Source organism: Pyrus communis, chromosome 4 (assembly GCF_041283825.1).
Source record: "Pyrus communis isolate YQ-2024b chromosome 4, ASM4128382v1, whole genome shotgun sequence".
Classification (NCBI taxonomy): domain Eukaryota; kingdom Viridiplantae; phylum Streptophyta; class Magnoliopsida; order Rosales; family Rosaceae; genus Pyrus; species Pyrus communis.
Window position 1 is genome coordinate 23,810,765 of NC_142568.1, and position 18,261 is coordinate 23,829,025.

The 18,261-nt window shown below is 35.4% G+C and overlaps 1 protein-coding gene across 2 annotated transcripts; it reads right to left on the bottom strand.

Annotated features, from left to right (window-relative positions):
- Positions 1 to 8,448: 8,448 nt before the first annotated feature.
- On the bottom strand, positions 8,449 to 12,984 carry LOC137722944 (bifunctional TH2 protein, mitochondrial). 2 transcript variants are annotated; one of them, XM_088693144.1, is made up of 8 exons: positions 12,485 to 12,872; positions 11,587 to 11,647; positions 11,321 to 11,429; positions 10,887 to 11,177; positions 10,329 to 10,755; positions 9,923 to 10,186; positions 8,762 to 9,429; positions 8,449 to 8,652 (listed from the first exon to the last, which is right to left on the bottom strand). In XM_088693144.1, the coding sequence occupies exons 1-7, from the start codon at positions 12,525 to 12,527 to the stop codon at positions 9,017 to 9,019; spliced, it is 1,608 nt and encodes a 535-aa protein (XP_088549270.1). In that variant the 5' UTR covers positions 12,528 to 12,872; the 3' UTR covers positions 8,449 to 8,652; positions 8,762 to 9,016. The 2 variants fall into 2 exon arrangements, with proteins under 2 accessions (XP_088549270.1, XP_088549269.1); XM_088693143.1 differs by lacking the exon at positions 11,587 to 11,647 and having other exon boundaries at positions 12,485 to 12,984.
- Between the last annotated feature and the right edge of the window lie 5,277 nt (positions 12,985 to 18,261).

Consider the following 18,261-nt stretch of genomic DNA (forward strand, 5'->3'; position numbering starts at 1 on the left):
TTTTGTTACATTCACCTAGCTACTATTTGAATCATTCAAAATGGGCCTCATTTTTACCTCTTACACACCCTCACAATCAAATGAACTAAAGAAAATCAGTGGACAAAATTTAACAAGGGTGTGCATAGCTGATATGAGCAGATGATGAGGTTGGTATACTATGAATTTAAAATATAATATTAAAATAAGTAAATAATGTGTTATAAGATGGTTGAATTAAGCTACTCAGTACTACGGTCTGGTGAGATTTCTTTTCATTTAGAAGTGAGATGTCTTAGGTTCGAATCTCGTGGATGATGAATTCGATACCAAATTAGGTTGTCCGTCGTGTGGTTTTACCAAACTTCCCCTTCCCTTAGTGTAAAAATATCGATGTACTAAAAAAAAAAGATGTATGAATTAACAAATATCAAGTGTTGTGGTCTATAATTGAATTGAATTGGAGAAAAGCTTTAGTAGGGCTTGTATTTACGACCTACATTGAATTGCTTTTGAGAAAAGCTTTAGGGCTAGTTTAGGATTGCTGTGTTTTTTTTAAACTGCTTCCATAGTGCTGTGAGAATAAACAGATGTGAACAAAAGTAGGTAAGTGTTTGGTAACTATAATGCTTAAAGTGCTTTTGTGAAACAAAAACAGAAGATGAGGATATGATTGTTAATATGAAGGTTTAATTAGTTGGTATTGTTCATCTACTCCAATGAAAGAAAAAAAACGTTTGTTTGAGAAGCATGTATAGAGTTGCTTTTGCTTTCTGTTGTTTTGGACCGATGATTTTGAAAAAAAAGTATTTATTTTCTCATTTACCAAACAACTTCCTTAAGAAGTTGCTTTAAAAAAAAATTTAAGTAACCCCAAACCGATCTTGTGCTTAGCGGAGTGTACGTACGTGGAGCCATGTTGTACTTAAACATAGAGGAGCTTGGTTCTTTGAGAGAGTGGCCTTATCAACTCTTGATCAGATTATCCTACTAGTCTCTCTCTCATATGGAATTGCAGAGGTGGAATCATCTTAACGTAAAAACGTGGAGGTGTTCACTATGCTTTAACAGTTAAAGAAATTAATAATTAAAAATAGTCTCCCACCATTAGCCGTCGCCGGCCCCTCTACTGATGGAAACACACTTTTTGAATTCAATCAATCCATACGTTTGGATTCAAAAATCTCTTTGAACCAATCCATCTCGCTGAATTTAATAAACCCTGAAGTTGTACGGACTCCCCAAACAATGTGATTGTTCACCAAGATGCAATATTTTTATGCATAATGGTTCATCATTGTTTTGCCACTTTGAAGGGAAAAAAAGGAGATGCCAAGTCAAAGCTACAACAAGAGTGTTGATTTGGTGCTAGAAGTTGGTCTGTCTTCTCTGATTTGCTCATGGGATTCTGTATCTCAATCAGGTTAAAAGAGTTCAAATATTTTGTATGTGGCAGCTTTGTGCTTTTATTATCAATTGACATGTCTTAATAAACTTAATAACTTTGTTGTTATAAACCTAACATGTATTAATCAATAATAAAGACAACGTAAATGTCACACTCAAAATAAGTACAGAAAATTTGCTCTCAGTTAAAAATGAACGGTCATTTATTTCAATTTTTTTTTAGCTTTATCACTAAGTCTATGATGAGTCACGGACCAATAGAAAAATCAAATTGGATTTGTCTTTTTATTCTTCTTTTTCTTTTGTAGTTGCATGTCATTTGGCACTAGGTGACACACATGGTGACTAACTCAACATTTAAATAATGAAAAGGAAAAAATGAAGAGGAAATATGATGGAGGGTTTAGACTTTAGTAGTGATCCCTCGTCGTCCTTATCCAAAGTGTATGTATTAGTGGATAAGCATGTACTATAAATATTAACATGAAAAAAAGATGCAGAAAAAGCTACAAATTCAGATCCCCCCACATCCCACCCCCACCCCACCCCCACCCTATGTTATGGCTTTTACTATGTGAAAGATATTGGAGTACCAAAAGATTCCATCTTTCCCATGAAGGTTAAACTTAAAGGGATTGAGATCCACTTTAGATCTCTTTGTTCAGAGCATGTAAATTGAGAGATTTGGACCACTCAATTTCAATTTCTACGATCCCCATTAGATCATCACACTGACTTCCATCATAAAAACTCAAAAAAATTGAACAGTCAGATCTCTTTCTCTTTCTCTTGAACAATCCGAATCTCTCGATCCCCGACAACGAACATAGAGATCCGGAGTGGATCTCATTCAAGTGTCCCTTTTTTTTTTTCATGTAGATAAGTGTTTAATGTAGAGAACATTTTATATTGTTTTATCATTTTTGTGTACCGTCACAGTTGTATTTCTGGCTCGCTTTCAAACATATATAGCTAAAGAAACAGGGATAGATATGAACTAGGAAAGAGGGAAAGCGAGCGAGGAAGCGTTTACAAACATGGCAACGAAATAGGAGGTGTGGCTGGGGAGGAGACCTCTCATTTATACAATGAGAAAGAAATAACCTAACACACAATCATTTAGCCATGGCATTACTATGCCTCAAATAAAAACGGGTAGCTAGCTATGTGTATTCAAGGGACCCATAAGGCACTCAGCGACCCCACATGCCCTAAAACCACCTGATTCCCAAAACCGTATATTAGCCTTCACCCTCAAATTGCTTCTTTGCTATTGCATCATTGGGAAAGAAATCCCTATCCTCCAATCAATCCTTTTATTTTCCTCATTTTCTTTTAGGATTCTTCAACAATTCTAAGTTTGTATTGGTAAAGGGTCTACGAATCCATACTAGATTTTGTTTAGCGTGATACGAATTCGCGTTATAATTCTACGCTAGATGGAAATTAAGTTTTTGAAATCATTGTGCGTACTTACTTTTAAAGAAAGTATAAGATAATAGTTTACTATATCATCAATGCACTATACATACGCAAATACCGTTAACAAAATTACGTGACGTTTTATTATTGATGTAAAGAAAGCACTCGCCTAGAGTAAACGCATGCAACATTTTCCAAATTTCTAGAAAATGTAGATATTTTGCATATTGACTGGCATTCCATGTTAGGACACATTTTATGTTACCCAAACATAGAATGCCTAGATATACCGGTACCATCGCATTTGCAGTAGTCCACTTTGCGTGTTATATACTAAGGAGGAGTTCAATACATCATCCAAGGTGTTTTCTTCTTTTTATTTTCCCAACTATTTGGAGCTTGCCCTGCCATATATACCAGTCATACTTCGTCAACATTTTATCATGTCTGCTATTCCCCACCCTTCACTTTTTGAGAGATCTCAAATCTTCTTTATTCTTATGCCCTAGCTAGGCATGTGCCGGGGAACAATGGTCGGGGTCACATATTTTAGTCACAAACTAGAAAGTGCTTACTACATTATCTTCTGGTTCAATTTTCCTTCACGTTATCTAGTGATACAAAACTAATCAAGACCCTCGATCCTTTTAAAGACGTACACACGCGCATAGTTCGTTCTCAGAAATGCTCGAATGTTGTATAAAAATCTGGATGTGGAGATTTCAGATGGGGATATATATTAATAAATTTGAGAATTTGGCAATTGTGAGGTGTCAAGTAGTCAATGATTCATTAATCAATAAGAAAAAAAATCTTACTCTCATGGAAAATAGAAGCAAATCTTTTAGTACATGCATAAAGATCAGAGAAAAACAAAAGAAACCACAAAATTATATCTATTTGCGGTTCAACCTGCTACAGGAGCTAACAGATTGCCATAATTTATTTCAGCAATTCCTCCATAAATTAATTTCTTGGCAACCAAGCCGAGAATCAGGAGAAAAGGTCATTCATCCGGTGAAAAGAAAGGAAAGAAAGAGGTCAGGGAATATTAAGGATGATATAAGTAAATATTTTATATATATCATATATGATAAGCCAAGAATATCAGACTTGCCTGAGTTTACATTTCCTTAAGTTCATCACCTTTCTTTACTACTGTAAATTAGGTCATGGCTGAAAGATGATGAAAACCCTAAATCCTCCTCTCACCGTCCTCCTCTTCCTCATCCTCCTCCGGCCCGCAACTTTTCGACATCGAAGACTGATAATCTCCTCTTGATGACATTCTTCTCAGCTTTTGAAGCACCATCGCCATCTTTCCTTGTACAAATTCAGTGACACCAAAAGAAAGAAATTGAACGACGACAGAGACTGATCCTATGAAATCCTTCAGAAACTGGTCACTTAGGTAGAAATTAGAATTAAGGTGTAGAGAGAGAGAGAGAGAGAGAGAGAGAGAGAGGGTGAAGCCATACAATTTGGCGTGGTTGGTCATGCTTATATAATGAGACGGATGAAACAAAGGTGTGAAAATGATATAATTTAGGCCACGTACGTACACGGGGAGGACCTACTTCACATGTCCTCGATGTGTCTATGGATAATAGGAATATCCATCAAGTAAAGAAGCACACCCTCCCTTATAATTTAAAGTTGGAATCTGAGGTGACCTATCCAGTTTGGATCCACGTACCAAACATTAATAAAAACAAAAACAATATTCATTTTTGAGCTTTAGTTGGCCAAAACCTACCCATTGGACAACCTAAGCTGGCCTCTAATTAAGTCAATCACTAGGGTTTTAATAACAATAACACTAGATAGTTCTCGGTTATTGCATCTAATTGAGACATTCTATATAAGAATTGGCAGCATTAGCTTGGTTGCTTATGTAATTGTTCTAGAGGTTCTTGTAGTTTTCTTTCTTTGACTGTGCGAGCCATACTCGAGCGTCTTCCAGTGATGGAATCGGGGTTCGGCACGCGGATGTTTTCTCTTGCTTATCAATTAATCTTTAGACTCGTAAATGGTGGGTGTTCTATTAAAAGAAAAAGAACTTCAATTTCAACAAACTTATAACTTTTTTTTAAAAAAAAAACTTTTATTAGATTAAATGGAGTAAGCGTTGTGACTTGTGTCAATGGTCTTCAATTCTTCAATCTCAATTGTTGAAAGGATCAATCTTTTAGTACATCGTTTATATTTATCGCTATGTCCTCAATCTTTGACGGCGTCAATTTTTAATTTTGATTAGTTCAAGATTTGATTTTTGATCATTTTAACAAATTTTCTTTAAATCCATTTCATTAGGTTAAATTTATCATTTTCATGATGTACTATGAGTCTATGAAAGAAACATAGGGATGCTTATGTCCTATTATCATGTATGACAAAGAATCACATCATCGACTCATTCTTTTATATCTGTCTTGTCATAATAATTTAGAATCATTATTCCAAGGTAGGCATGGTATAAACTTTTAGTATTGCTTAAGGTCGCATAAAAGATAATCAACCTTGTTTCTTTAGTTAATAATTAAATAATAATCTAATTCATCATGCATATACACTTTCATCCTCCTTTGTTTGATCACATTTTGAAGAAACTGAATCTTAAACCTTAATCCTAATTCATTATTTCGATTTTTCTCATTACTTTCCGGTTCAACTTTTCTCACCACTTGAACTAGCCGCGAGGACTTATTATCCTCCATCCGTATTAATGGAGATATAACAATAACAACAAAGTCTTATTTCATTAAATGGGATCAACTTCATAAATCCTAAAAAATTACTATGCTTAATTTTCCGTCAAATCTTCTGTTAACTCTACATATTCTATATCTTTTGTTAATGGAGATAGATACCATTAATTTGTATCGTAAGTGGGTAGGGTTTACTGTAAACATGGGGTTTGAAAAATTAACAAGGATTAAGGACAAGAATTGACAAAGTCAAGGGCACGTCTGTTGGATTTGTTCAGATTGATTGATGGATGTTTCAAGTAAAGTGGGGGACTTTTTATTAATTAAAACCTAATTTTGGGTCGGACCAAAGGAACCGGATCCCCTGTGAATTTAAAGAAATTGAACCTACTTCTCAAATGATTCGGGCCATTAAAATTTGATTCAATAGCTACAAACAGTGATCCTTTAAAAATTATAATAATTGTAACCGTTGTATTAAATTTTAATGATCTGGATCATTTGATCCTTGAACTCAATTCCTTTGAATCTGGAGGGGATCTGGTTTCCAGACGAAATGCTAATCTAATCAGCTTTACAGATGCAACTGAAAAAAACTCACGAACCAATCGGATTTCGGAACATGTCGAAACACACGGAGGTTAAGAGCATCAGAATTCAGAACCTAAAAGCTACAACCCAACTCGAAAGTTTGCTTTAAAAAAGAAAAGAAATTCAACTTAATGATTTTATGAAATCTTCAGAACGAAGCACATCATTAACTGTGACGATGATGGTTTAATCCTAACAGTTTTTAAACAATAATCTCGTACAACTGGGCAAACTACCCCACCATATATCACGATTTCCACCAAACAAAATTTTCTACCTTGGCACCATTAAAAAAGAAAAAGGAAAGAAAATTGAATTTCTAGGAAGCCAAATTCTTTTAAATTTAATGCACAACCACAAGCATTTCTAATCATGCTCTGTAGTCTCGAGTGAAATTTTAAATGAAAAGTTACTTTAAGAGCTCATCGTAAAATTTCAACTCCAATCATACTTTCTAATTTAAGGAGTCATAATAATTGTGAACCAATAAGATTAAAATTTTTATTTAAAATTAATATTGTAATAATTAATGCTAGGAGCTCCTTTCTTACTCCCTAGATTAGGAGCTCCTAGAAGTTTTGATATCGTAGGAGTATGATAGGAAGTGTGATTCAAGAAAATTTTCAACTTCTCCTAATATTTTGGTGAGCTAGCTCATTTAGAGAATCCATTGAAGATGCTCTATGTGTGATAAAAAAGTAGGAATTGTTAGTTAAAAGAAAAGAGGAAATTTCTATTAGGGTTAGCTCAGTAGTGAGAGGGAGTATAAAATAAAGGGTAAGAGTATGTTAGATTTAGATTTGAAAACCCTCTAATGTGACCAAAGAAAATAGAAGTTTTTTTACTACCCATGTGTTGGGGAATGAGCTCGAGCACACAACTGTGGTCTAACAGTGTCCAATTTTCACTTCGTTAGAAGAGGCTTCAGAATTAACTCGTATGGATATGAGAACGATATATATTTGTATTGAGTTAAATCCAAGACGGAGTTAGAAACTATATAGGTGTGTGTTAATATATTCTCTGTGTTGGAGCATGGAGTGTACATTATATTTAGGGTAGGGCAAAAATTTTGTATTTCATAAATTTATGCTACATATTAATTGTAAATTCTATTTTTTTTCTTCCTAGAATTGCACTAGGTTATTGCCCATGAGATGAGAGCCTATAACATAATAACTAGCTCCGTCCTTGGGTTCAAATACTAAATTGTGATTCACTGTTAGGTATCATTGTAACTTGTCGTATCTTATCATTCATAAAAAATAAATAAATAAAGAGATCAGATATAAAGACGAACACACTACTATTAATCAACTGTCTAAGCCTTCCTTACATGGAATCAATTATCATCCTTGTTTTATTAGTTCGAAACATACACAAATGATAAGATGTAGTGGTCAACCTGTCTTTACTTCACTTATTTATCCATTTATTTGCCATACTTTTGTTGTATGCCATTTTATACGTTATGCACTATACACCAGATAATTATTAGAGAGTTTTTGTTTCATATTTCATCCCCTCCAATTGCTTTGACATTGATGTTGAACTTGTTATGACTCCACTTGTCGAAACACAAGAATCACGTGGCCGTCTAAGAGCTTTTTTTTGCACGTAATTGTAGACAACTATAAGTGCTTTCGACTAGTTTGACAGAAAAAAGTTTTTTTTTTTTGGATATATAACGATGTTCATCATTTATTCATGTGAGTCAACTTGAGTTATCTCACTTACAAGTGAAAAAAATACTATTAAACCGTATGAGTAGTTTGTACATAGAAGTCTTTTTAAAACAAGCACTGGTTTAGAATTACAAAAACACGTAATTGTTTATCATAATACTTGTTATCTAGAGAAACATTTTTAAACGGACCATCAGTTTTAAATTTAGGACCATCAAGTTTTAAATTTAGGACCCTCAGGTTCTAAATTTAATATTGCATATCTTAGATCTACTTTAAATAACTATAAGCGCTTCCAATAACATTTCGCAAAAGTGTTTCTCTAAATTAAAAAGGCATATAGACAAGCTTTTTAAAAGAATCACCTGTTTCAAAGAACAACTAAATTTTCAATAAAAATTTCATCATAATATATAATAGAAACTTTTCCAATTTAAGCGTTTGCGAGGAAAAATGTTTTAACAGAAATATTTTCAACTTAAGATTCTAAATCCAATAATGCATATCATGGATATTTCCAATTTGAAGCAATGTATAAATTTCTTTACATTCTTTCTAAGAGTATGATGCAAGCAAGCAGACAAAACATGCAGTTCAAACAGTGGATTATGAGAAAATATGGGGACCCAACCAAAACAACGAAAGATCCAACAAGCTGACATGAACAATTGCATCTGCATTTATAGTAGGACGCAAGTATTACATGACCGGAAATACACTCTGAAATTGCCATTCATCAGAAATATCGAATAGCAATCGGCTAACAAAATTACAGATACGGAACTTGAAATGTTTATATGGACAAATGATGATATAACAATCTCTGTTTGAATTCATTGCTGCCTGAGAACTCTCCATACCTGAAAAGAAAAAGAGGATTTCAAGAAACTGATAAGAAAACGCGGTTACAATAATCCCGAATGTGAAAGACCGAGGAAAAAGATGAAAGAAGCGGAGAAGTGCACGTACCCTGTTTACAGCACCCCAATTGGCCATCATCACATTTCCAAAAGAGATCCCCTTGTTTACAAAAAGAAAAGAAGAGAACAGCAAGACAGCAGCAAATCTGTGGCCCTTATAAAATCAGCCACGAACTTTTTATCTTTGTTTTTTTTTTTTTGACAAGACACCAACTTTAATCTGTGTTCCAATATATATGAATATGATTCGTTTGTCCAAGCACGCTGTTTGAGTGCATAAGAACCGGAAAGAAGAAAATGAATTCTAACAACCCAAAATGAAGGCATGTATTTCCGCCCAACTATTCACTGTGTAAAGAATACCGGTTAACCCTTTCCAATTAGAAGACCTTCCATCTGTGCATTCTTTCTGTTTCTTAACTAAACCTGCGAACAAAGGAACAAAAGATACCCCAAACTGAGTCGCCACTCTCCTAAGGCTTGAACTTGACCCAATTACGATACCAATATCTGCCTCCAGCAGACAGAGTAAATCACCCACTGAGTCCCCAATGTAAACGGTCAAGTTCTTTCTGTCATTGCTGCAATTTTTCAATATTTCTTTGAAAGATTGAACCTTGTTAATAGGAGACTCCACCTTCTTAACAATGTCACCTGTGGATATGGATTCCTTAAAAGTAAACTCATTTGCATGCACATCCAGCTCGGGTAAACCACCTGCTCCAAACAACACATAAACAAGAATGACAGGCATGTCTATAAAGTTGCTAAGGGTGATATAATATGCACTTCAAATGTCAACACCGGAAATCTTATATGTCCACCAAAGGTCACATTCTAAAGATTCTGAACAATGGCAAAATCTATATCCAATAAATTCCCATAACTCATATGTTCCAGAATTTTCTCTAAATCTAGGTATACCAACTTCAAGGTGTCTTATGAAAATATTTTTGTTCAAACTGTGCCTAGAAAAGACGCAATACATTGAAACATAAGATTCTCTTAGGATCAAGTTCAAGTCAATTTCTGCAGAGGCACGAAGAATCATACTTTAATAAACAACCCGGCTTGTTCATAACAATCAGGATATACTATAGGGATCGAGACAATAAAACTATCTATTATCTCATAACAAGAGAATAAGAGTAAATTGGGTTTGAGTAATGCATACTCAAAAATAAAGTAACAATTCAGAAGGAAAGTATACCTGATGAAAAGGCCGACCTTATGAGATCACCACACCAACAGTATGAAAGAACATGAACATTTGTATTCAAGTTTTCACTCTTGACAATTTTCTGGAAGAAATTAATACAACCATCTTGAAGAATGAGACGTTCACCAGCTCTTTTTATATCTTCAAGATTAAGACCCTTGAGCACTCCTGACTTTGTAACTCTATTGTTTGCCTTCCTCTCAAAATCTGAAAGTTTCTCTAGTGCTTTATGCAACTTTTCAAAGTCAAACACCGCTGCAAAACCACAGAAAGGCAAATGGTCACACCTGAGCAAGTAACCTTTACAAAAGTGCTACTGTAACAATTTTTCACGCCTTCAAACATAAAGTTGAACATTCATGAATAGCAAACAAGACTACAGTAATTGTTACTATACCTTTTTCAGTGGGAACGATGCTTTCTATGCATTGCTCATACTCTTCTGTGTACTGCCTGGAAAGAAGACCCCATGTATTCCTGAGATCAGCTGATGACATCCGAGCAATCTGATTTTCAGGTTGATGTTGATCAGATTTTTTATCAGATTTTGGTGCTGTTACTATTGCAATTTCAGCCAAAATGGCAGATGAATCGACAATTGTACAAGTCAAGTCAAAATCAGAAAATATCACGAGCCGATCTTCTGCAGGGTTATGCTCTTTGATCAGAGGAACTACAGTTGGCTGAACAAGGGGCTGAGCAGAGAAGAACTCTATTTCAAGTTTCATTGCTTGGCGATAAAGCTTTTCGATTATGTCAAGTTCCTCGCCTGTCAAAGAGACGCTTAGTTTATCGAGCAACTCTTCGGTTTGTACAGCTGATGCCTGAATTCAAAGATGACGGTAATTGAACTGTTAGTAAAAGAAGGCAATTTATGTAATGTATCAACCTTTCAGATCAGAATCAGGAGAGTAAATTCAGACTGACCAGAAGAAAACAAGGTGATATGACGAACCTGAAAACTTTCAGAAGAATAATTGTCAATCCACTTCAAGTACGGGTGACTGCCTTCGTTGGGATCTAGAAGGGCCTTGAACTCTTTACCAAGAAAGGCATACAGTCTCATGCAAGGAGTCATAGCGCCAAGGGTGTAAGCAGCAACTTTGGTTCTTTCAAATGGAGTTGCAAGTTTACCAGGACCCTTGACTCCTTCAACTTTTCCAGAGGCTGTTGCCAATAAGAAATCTGTGTACTTCACGGCAGCAGAGTTGATAGGGGTCTCTTTAGCACCCTGTAAACCCCATCCCTGCATGGCTCTCTTTATTTTAGACAATGCAAGAAGTAACTCTGCCAACATTTGCATTCAAAATACTCAATTGGATGATTGCAGATCACTTATAATTTACATGTCTCCTCCCGTGTCATAGATAAAATAACCCTCCATCGTACCTTCACAAACGAATCATGCATTTTCAGCTCCTGCCGAACTGCCTTCCTCAACTCAGAAATCACAGGCTTTGCATCATCATCGTCTGCACAATCTTCTGCCAATTCATACCTAAATATTCATACATAAAAGAAGATCAAACAAATAAATCGCACAAAATAACATATACAAATCCAACTCCACCAGTTCTGAAGAAACCTAAAACAAAAATTTTCTTATCTTCTATATTATTTTGGATTTCAGCGTAAACAAAAAACAAAATTTTTACCTAATCCAATGCACATAAATATTTCCAAAATAACTAACCCTCCATTTGGTTGCTGAGAAGACTGAAAAAAAAGAAGAAAGGAATGAAAGTAAAAATTGAAATCAAATATGATTTTAGTTGCTCCTATTACTAAAGAACTATTGAATCACCCAAATTGGTCAATCAATTAAATTATGCTAAACAAAATTTCAGGATAATTCTCTCCATTATAGCCATTCAAAAGCTAAGATTTAAGTTTTGTTCTTTCGCTTCCTATGTTTCCTCAGCAACCAACCAGAGCAAGAAGTCAATAACAGATAAACAAAAAGCATACCATTCTTGATTTTTAGCTAAAATCCGTAAAATGAAACATAAGAACTCCATCTCCTGGAAAACGTATAATCGATACTGAGCTTTCATCAAACCATACATTTTTCCTCCTATTGATTAAAACTCCACACTAACAATCTAATTTCCTTTCTTTTCCCATATTTTCCCGTCACCACGAAGACCACAACAATGAAATCTTCTACCAAACCTTTACCATTTGTGTTAGGAGTAAAACCGTAAATTGCAATTTCAAGCAATTCATGAAATTTTCTACCTAAAATTGCAATCTAACTTATAAAAACTCAAAAAAATAGAAGCAAATATTTCCAAATTAACAAAAAAGAAAATCAAAAAATTACAATGAATGCTCCGAGCTAAACTTTCTTGGCACACTTACAATCGATCTTTATTTACTTAAACACTTAAAGGGTCATTGAAATATTAAACAAACCCAGATTCAGATTCGGATTCAGATTCAATCGCAACATTTTCCCAGCAACCAAACAGTCCCCAAAACCCCAAATGAAAAATACATAACAAATTCGCACAGAAACAATAAGTGAAATTAAAGAAAGCAATAACAACTAACGCGTGAGCGAAGGCCTTGAGAAAGTGAACATCTTGGGCAACATAATTGCGGAAAGTTTCAATCTTGAGATTCCCAGAAGCCAAACAGAGCGAGAAGGGAGTGTACATAGCGAAAATCGATTCTCGGTTGAACTTGATCCAGAAGCGGCGGGCGAGACCCGCCTCGATGTCGACGACGGCGGAAGCCATGGCTGACTTCGGCGGAGGTAAGGCCATTGAGTTGGCACAGTGGGATCGGAGCGAGTTGAATCGCAGACGGAGGGAGTTGAAGAGAGTTGGGGTTTTGATTGGGTTTGGAGGGAAGAGTCTGCGCATCAAAATCAAGAAAGGGGAAGATAGAGAGAGAGAGAGAGAGAGAGAGAGAGAGAGTGTGTGTGTGTCTGTGTCTGCGTGTGGTTTTGTTTGGGGGGGTGGGGGGGGGGGGGGGTTGTGTGAAAAGAGAGGGAAGTTTTAATCTGCTGCCTGCCTAGTAACCTGAGATGGAGGTTGTTTTTCGCCTTCTGTTTTATTCAAGCACTTGATGTAAGTTATCCACGGTTTTTATTTTCATATATTTCTTTAAATTTTAATCGTCAATTAAATTAAAAAATATTTAAAAATATAAATAAATAAGGGTTACGTGGGATGTACAAATGAAGTTTAAAGCTAATTAACAAAAAATTAATTACAAAATACATTGACGAAGTTTACAATAACATTGAGATGGGGTGTTTCAATTTTTTCACATTACTAATCCATGTATTACAGGTTTAACATTTCAAGTCATTTTTTTGTGTTTAATTAAGATCGGAGGACTAAAACAATTTGAACTGTTAACAATTTGATGTTGTAAATATTAATATGAGAAAATTAAAAAAACCGTGCGTTTTGTGAAAGTGACATTAAACTTCCAGAGTGTACTTTGTAATTAACTCTCTTTAATATTACACAGGTTAAACTACTTAGTCAAGATGGTGTAACCTCAATATTACAGCCTAACTCGATTAATCCTACTCTCTATAAAATTAAAACAGAATACGATTTTGTAAAAATAATAATAAGAATAATATGATTTTGAAAGATTAAAGAGCCTAAGCTACATACGAAATCACAATCAATGCTAAAATATAATACTCTCTATCATGGATAATAATGGATACAAAGATATGTAGCATGAAGGAAAGGGATGAAAAGAAAGGGGTCAATTTTGTGTCATTTTCTAGTGAAAGTATTTGGCACGTTGTTTGATTAGACTTGGGCAATTTATAGAAGGTGGACGACAAAGACCTTGTTTGTACAACTTCAACATTTTCGGATTCTGCCATCCATGTAGGTATATAATACCAACATCTCTTTCAATTTCATATGTATTTTTGGTGAACATCTCTTTCAGTTATTTTCTCTTAAAAAATTCTTCCTTGATATCAACTTTCTAATTCAGTTTTCCCACATTTTTTTTTTTGGTAATTAAGAAAAATTTCTGTTTGCATGCAATGTCTGGTACACTCATACGTAATGTGCGAGAACATCAAGGATATCACATTGGAATAAGTAAGTTTTTTCATCAAAAGTGGGTACTACCTCATGCACAACTTTTAAATCTTATACATGCATATTTGCCCTATTGAATTCCAATTTTCTACGTTTTGAAGTTGTGTTTCCATACACCACTATATTTAGACTAATATCACAACCTAACCGCTCAAGACATGGCACATCTGCCAATGAACGTCCGTAAATGAGCTCAACCCGACCCAATCCCCCTCCCCCTTCCCAATGACGGCATTCGAGTCCAAGTGAGTTTCTCTTGTCGTGACTCTCACCCAAACTGAAATGTCCGATCAAATATTATGACCATGTTTGATATGTTAATTTCTAAATTCGAAACCTAATTGTTAAGCTAATTTAATTTTCTTTGATCAACATAATGCCAGCCAATAAAAAATATCAAACGAAAAATCGACTATGAGATGCGTATGGATTTATTCATTGGATAAGAAAAAGTGTAGAGAAGGGTGGCCAACAACATTATTGTTAGGTAGGTGATACTTAAGTTTTAATTGGACACAAAAGAAAACGGCGTTGCATCCTCATGCACTGGCAAGAGGGCTGGTTTTGCCACCAACACATGCATTTGCCATGATCACAAAGTTTGAGGCCACTAGATTACATTTAATTAGGAAGTCGCAATCAATGTCACGAGAACATACTTTGGCACTAGCCTCTTCTACTGCCATTGCTGAGTTAGGAGCCCTGTTAGCATGAGGACGTTGCCTTCTAACACTAACACATTTGCCATGATCGCAAAGTTTGAGACCGCTTGGATTACATTTAATTAGGAAGTCGCAATCAATATCACGAGAACATACGTTGGGGCCAGCCTCTTCTAATGCCACTACAGAGTTAGGAGCATGGTTAACATGAGGACAATGCCCTCCAACGCAAACACATTTGCCATGATCGCAAAGTTTGAGACAGCTTCGATTACATTTGATTAGGAAGTTGCAATCAATGTCACAAGAGCATACATTGGGGCCAGCCTATTCTAATACCACTACAGAGTTAGGAGCCTGGTTATTAGCATGAGGACGATGCCCTCCAATGCAAACACATTTGCCATGATCGTAAAGTTTAAGACCGCCTGGATTACATTTGATTAAGAAGTCGCAATTAATGTCACGAGAGCATACGTTTGCGCCGGCCTCTTCTAATGCCATTGCCGAGTTAGGAGCCTTGTCAGCATGAGGATGGTGCCCTCCAACGCAAACACATTTGCCATGATCGCAAAGTTTGAGACCACCTGGATTACATTTGATTAGGAAGTCGCAATCAATATCACGAGAGCATAAGTTGGCACCGGCCTCTTCTAATGCCACTACCGAGTTAGGAGCCTTTGTCAGCATGAGGACGTTGCCCTTCAATGCAAACACATTTTCCATGTTCACAAAGTTGGAAGTCGCAATCAATATCATGAGTGCATACATTGGCACCAGCCTCCTCTAATGCCACTGTCATGTTAAGAGCCTGGTCAGCATTAGGACGTTGCCCTCCAAGGCAAACACATTTGCCATGATCGCTAAGTTTGAGACCGCCTTGATTACATTTGATTAGGAAGTCGCAATCAATATCACCAGAGCATACGTTGGCGCTGGCCTTTTCTAATGCCACTGCAGAGTTAGGAGCCTAGTTAGCATGAGGACGATGCCCTCCAACACAAGCACATTTGTCATGATCACAAAGTTTTAGACCACCTGTATTAAATTTGATTAGGAAGTCACAATCAATGTCTCAAGAGCATACGTTAGTGCTGGCCTCCTCAGCTTTTGCTGCTTCCACTTCTGCAGTTGATCCTAACAATACTGATACACCTAAAGATAAGAATCGATAACGCAAATATTAAATAGTTGGAATATAGATTAATAAGGAACTAATCATGTGCATGTAATCAGTTTAGTAAGTAATGGAGGGACTTACAAATTGCAATACTGCAAAGGGAGGCAAAACCGATACCGAGAGAGGCGGCCATAGTTTTATGTGATAAGACTAGAAGGTGTGGCTGTTGATGTCACTGATGTGAGCTACTGAACTTGACTCCCTCTATATTTATACTGTGTGATATGACCCCATTTGCCCATTTTTGGACGTGAGATGGATTGTGGGCTATTACTTTGTTCCCTACTCGGATTACTTTCCTTCGAAATATATCTTTTTATTTCTTCTTCTTCTTTATTTTGCTCTGATATTATTATATTTCTTCTATAAATTGCAGATTTAATACTAATTTTGGCCAGATTTTATGACAATTAGTCTACCATCCGAATTTTTTTCCTTGAAAACGTAACTTTGTATTTGTTCTATAAATTACAGATTATATACCGAGTCTGGCCATATTTTATGACAAAAGAGTGACTTGGTTACGTACCAAGCAAAAGCTCATTTCATTTGTTTAGAATTTCCCCACGAGTCATGTTTGTGTGCTAGGTTTCTAACACTAAATTTTCTACATTAATATCCTCAACTTCTTTTTCCCCTAAGTTTGAGTATGTCTGTGAGTTATTTCATATCTCAATTGTTTCAAATTTACAATCGTTCTACCTTCAAATTTTTTGGGTCACATTTTCATACCGTATATATGGATATGACAAAGCCATGCCATGAACAAACTGGATGAAATCTGTAGGTAAGGGCTTATTTTGCGTCATTTCTTGTGAAAATATTTGTCAGGTTGTTTTGTTATAAGATATTAGGTAAATTAAAATAAACTAATTTTCAAATATTCAAAAATAAAAAATAAAAAAATAAAAAGAGGTAGAAATTAGACGATTTTTTTTTCTATAATATTGAAAAATGTAAAATAAGTATAAAAAGTAAAAGTGGAGAAAAGGTAATGCTGAACTTAACTTAATATTTAATTTCTAAGCACATATTTAAATGCTAAAAAATAAAAGTGGAGAAGGAATAATAGTAGACTTAACCTAATAGTCGTGTTGATTTTTTTAATCCAAGTTGAAATGCTTCTATAAAAATTCAACTGCTTAAGACATGACATATCAGCTACCATAGACTTTTATATGGAGTATTTTCTATTTAAACATATACAGCAAACTGTGTGAATTACACCAAATTAAACCACCCCGACGCAATCCCCCCACCGCCAAAACGCCGACATCCACCAAATCACAAAACACAACTTGAAGCCTTTTTTTTCCTTCTCAATTCCTGATTTATTCATTTTTAATTGTTTCTTCATTTGATACATTTTTATTTTTCGTATTTTAATCTTTTGATCAAATATGCCTGCCAATAAAAACTATCAAAACCCAAAATCACAATACAATTATAAAATGCGTAATTGCGTATACATTTATTCATTAGATATGAAAAACTGTAGAGGCCAACAGAATTACTGTTACGACCAGCTAGTTAAAGCTTTAATTTTAATATGAACATATAATTTCTTTAACCAACACTGGCAGGAGGAGGGGTGGTTTGGCCAGGAAGCCAGACGCATCTTACGACCAGGAAGCCAGACGCATCTTACGCTGGTGCATTTGCCATGATCCTCATGCACTGGCAGGAGGAGGGGTGGTTTGGCCACTAACGCATTCGCATTCGCTATGATCGCAAATTTTGAGATTGCCTAGATTACATTGAATTAGAAAGTCATAATCGGTGTCATGAGAACATACGTACGTTGACATTTTTAAGAGGACGGTGCCTTCTAACGCAAATGCATTTGCTATGATCACAAAATTTGAGTTTGCCTGGATTACATTGAATTAGGAAGTCACAATCAGTGTCAAGAGAACATACGTTGACACTTTATGCCTTCTAACGCAAATGCTGCCATGATTGCAAACTTTAAGGTAGCCTAGAATTCTTTGAGTTAGGAAGTCACAATCAGTGTCAAGGGAACCTATGTTGACGCTTGCATAGGACGGTGCCTTCTAAACCAAAAGCATTTGCCATGATTGCAAAATTTGAGGTCACCTGGATTACATTCAAAATTTTCTAGTACCACTGCTTCCACTTTTGCAGTTGATCTTAAAAAGAGGGAGATTATATTCACACACCCCAAATTACTTTCCTCACACCTAAAAAGTGTTAGTGGTATGTAGAATATAAAAAAATATTAAAAAAATAAAAATGTAAGAGAAGTAATTTGATGTGTGTGAATATAATCTTTCCTAAAAATATTGACGTGCCTGAAATAAATATCATGCAAATATTAATTAACTAGATCAAAGATTAATAAGAAAATGATCTTGTACATGTAATTTTAGCAGTGGGACAGAGACT

Coding starts and splice junctions, on each gene's coding strand:
- LOC137722944 (XM_088693143.1), bottom strand. CDS start 12,798: ATGCGCAGACTCTTCCCTCCAAACCCAATCAAAACCCCAACTCTCTTC. Junction 11,430..12,484: donor CTCAAGGCCTTCGCTCACGC/GTTAGTTGTTAT, acceptor ATGAATATTTAG/GTATGAATTGGCAGAAGATT. Junction 10,756..10,886: donor ATTCTTCTGAAAGTTTTCAG/GTTCGTCATATC, acceptor CTTTGAATTCAG/GCATCAGCTGTACAAACCGA.